At 34.5% G+C, this 2421-nt stretch overlaps 1 protein-coding gene across 1 annotated transcript; it reads left to right on the plus strand.

Annotated features, from left to right (window-relative positions):
- The first annotated feature begins 257 nt into the window (after window positions 1-257).
- Window positions 258-1940, plus strand: LOC108193852 (uncharacterized). Its single transcript, XM_017360687.2, has 2 exons — window positions 258-481; window positions 1544-1940. Exons 1-2 carry the CDS (start codon window positions 273-275, stop codon window positions 1767-1769), a joined length of 435 nt encoding a protein of 144 aa, XP_017216176.1. The 5' UTR covers window positions 258-272; the 3' UTR covers window positions 1770-1940.
- The last annotated feature ends 481 nt before the right edge of the window (window positions 1941-2421 follow it).

Here is a 2421-nt window from a genome sequence, read left to right on the forward strand (position 1 = left end):
GAAATTTAAAATCAAACACAATTTTTTATTTATGGAGGAATTATGTGTAGTTACTAGTTAACCACTTGAAAGGGTAACGTGTAATGGTGAACCAACAGGCCTGTCTAGGATTGAACCCAACTAATTGGCCCAATTGAAGATAAAATGCATAAAGGCCCAACATTAGCTGCGCAATACGTAAAACAGAACTGGCCCATTATCAATGAAAATCAATCTCCCCGGCTAAGCACAAGACAATTCAGTTGGGATAAGGTGATGACCCCAACTGATGAATGGACTCGCAAGAAACACGTAAAGCCTTTGTATTATGTATACAAATAGAAATACATGTACAAGCAGTTGGTGAAAGACAGGGGGAGGTGAAGATGTTTGAGAATATAACAGCAAGTGAAGTAGCAGGCTATGGAGTGGGTGCTCTTCTCTTATATACAACTCTCTCTGCTACCAAAATTGATTCTGTCATTTCTACTTCCCAGCGCAGGTAAAACCCTTCTCTCTCTCTCTCTCTCGTTGGCCTCAGGGCGCAGGAGATATCAGTCATTTTATGGTGGCATAATTGGAGTTGCTGTATCGGAAAAAATGCCTTGTGTCATTTTCTGACATAAATTCTTCTCTAAATCAGTAGGAATATACAGTTTGCTTTGTGTTTTAGTTAGTATTAATACAGTTAGGTTGCTAGCCATTGGGCGATTACGCACATTCTAGGCTTTTATATTCATGTTGCATTCTGGTAACTCGACATCATATCAGCCTTTTGTTCTTGTTGATGCGGTAGACTACCCCCAAATTCTTTTAACAGGCAATTATAATTCATTAAAATTGCTGGACGTGGATAGACTAGTCAATTTCTGAATCTTGAAGTCTCACACCAATCTTTTTTGTCCTTGTTCACAAAAACTTCTATTCTTTTACATTTGTTGCCTTTGCAATTTAGACTCTAATGTGTGCTCTTCCTGAATCACAACCATCTGCTCCATCTCATCGCATGTCACTGAAACCCCATCCCTTCATATTGAAGAAGGAGTGACAGATAAATCTATGTACACAAAATGAGATTAGTATTGTAATTTGCAGTATCTTGGTCATACTTGGTGCCTCCAAGTATATGATACATCTAATACCAATCGTACCCCAATTTGATTCAATCACAGTCTGAGACAGATACTGCTTCCAGTTATACTTGCTAGGTCCTGCTATTGGCCTTGATCATAGTCCAAGAGATTAGCGGCCTGTGATATATACAGAACTGAACTATAAAACTTAAATGGCCTATATAAAGCATTCGTTGTAGTTTTAAAAGCAGCCAGAATGAGTTTTGGTATAGAACGAATCTGTGTACGATGAAGCAGTAGTTAATGCAGGTTCTACAATTGTGTCAACATTAACACTCTTAACTCTTACTCCCTCCGTTCCCTTTTACATGTCAATTTTAACTTCTGACTGGTCGATCTTGTTGGACAACGTCTAGTTTTAGACAATCACAATAGTATCGTTATGTCAGGAAATATGGTGTTGATATATTGGCAATGTTTGAAATATGCAGCTCTCTTGGTATGTGCAAAAGATGCGGCGACCTTAAGTTGATTGCTTGCTCAAAATGCAAGGGACAAGGAATTATCAGAGAAAACATGTTTTTTAATTTTAATGCTATGGATGATCTCTCTCAGTCATTTGGTGGCAACTCCAGGAAGGGATCTCTGTCTTGTAAAAATTGCAGGGCCAGAGGACACTTTAGCTGCCCGGAATGTTCTAAGGCATCTCAATCTTGATACTATTTTATTCCTTTTATTTTTCTCAGTTATATAGATCTCACTTCAATTAAACTGCGTTGTGCCTTGAAAGGTTTTTATTGCTCTTGTTTTTATTTCTCTTCCAAATATGATGATGTCATGAACCTAAATCATTTTTTCATAATAATATAATAAATAGCTCATAGTAAATTAATGTATTAAATATCGTGACAATAGTATTTTTTTTTATTCCGCTCTCTATTTATTTTTTACTGTTATTTGAAAGAAAAAATTGAGAGAGAATTGAAGGAAAGTGAATATTATATCTAATGATAATAAGTTAAAAGTACCAAGATATTATTTCAAAAATAATGAAAATCTTAAATTTTCAAAGAGTTATTAAGAGTCTAATAAATTTTATTTATTTAAATTTAAAATTAAAAATTTATTTAAAAAGACATGTTCTAATGTCACGCTTGCACAATGTTATCATGTTCAAAATTTCAGAGAGATTATTTTAAGTCAAACAAGTCTTTATTTTTCTGAGTAAAAGGACTAGAAGTTGCATCAATTGGAAGTTGCGTTTTCAATTGAAAAACCGACTTAAAGTTATGTTTTCAACATAAAACATGATTTTAAGTTTCGTTTTAAATCACACAACATAAAATTGTGTTTTAAAGTGATGGTTGGA

Source organism: Daucus carota, chromosome 1 (genome assembly GCF_001625215.2).
Source record: "Daucus carota subsp. sativus chromosome 1, DH1 v3.0, whole genome shotgun sequence".
In the NCBI taxonomy this organism is placed as follows: domain Eukaryota; kingdom Viridiplantae; phylum Streptophyta; class Magnoliopsida; order Apiales; family Apiaceae; genus Daucus; species Daucus carota.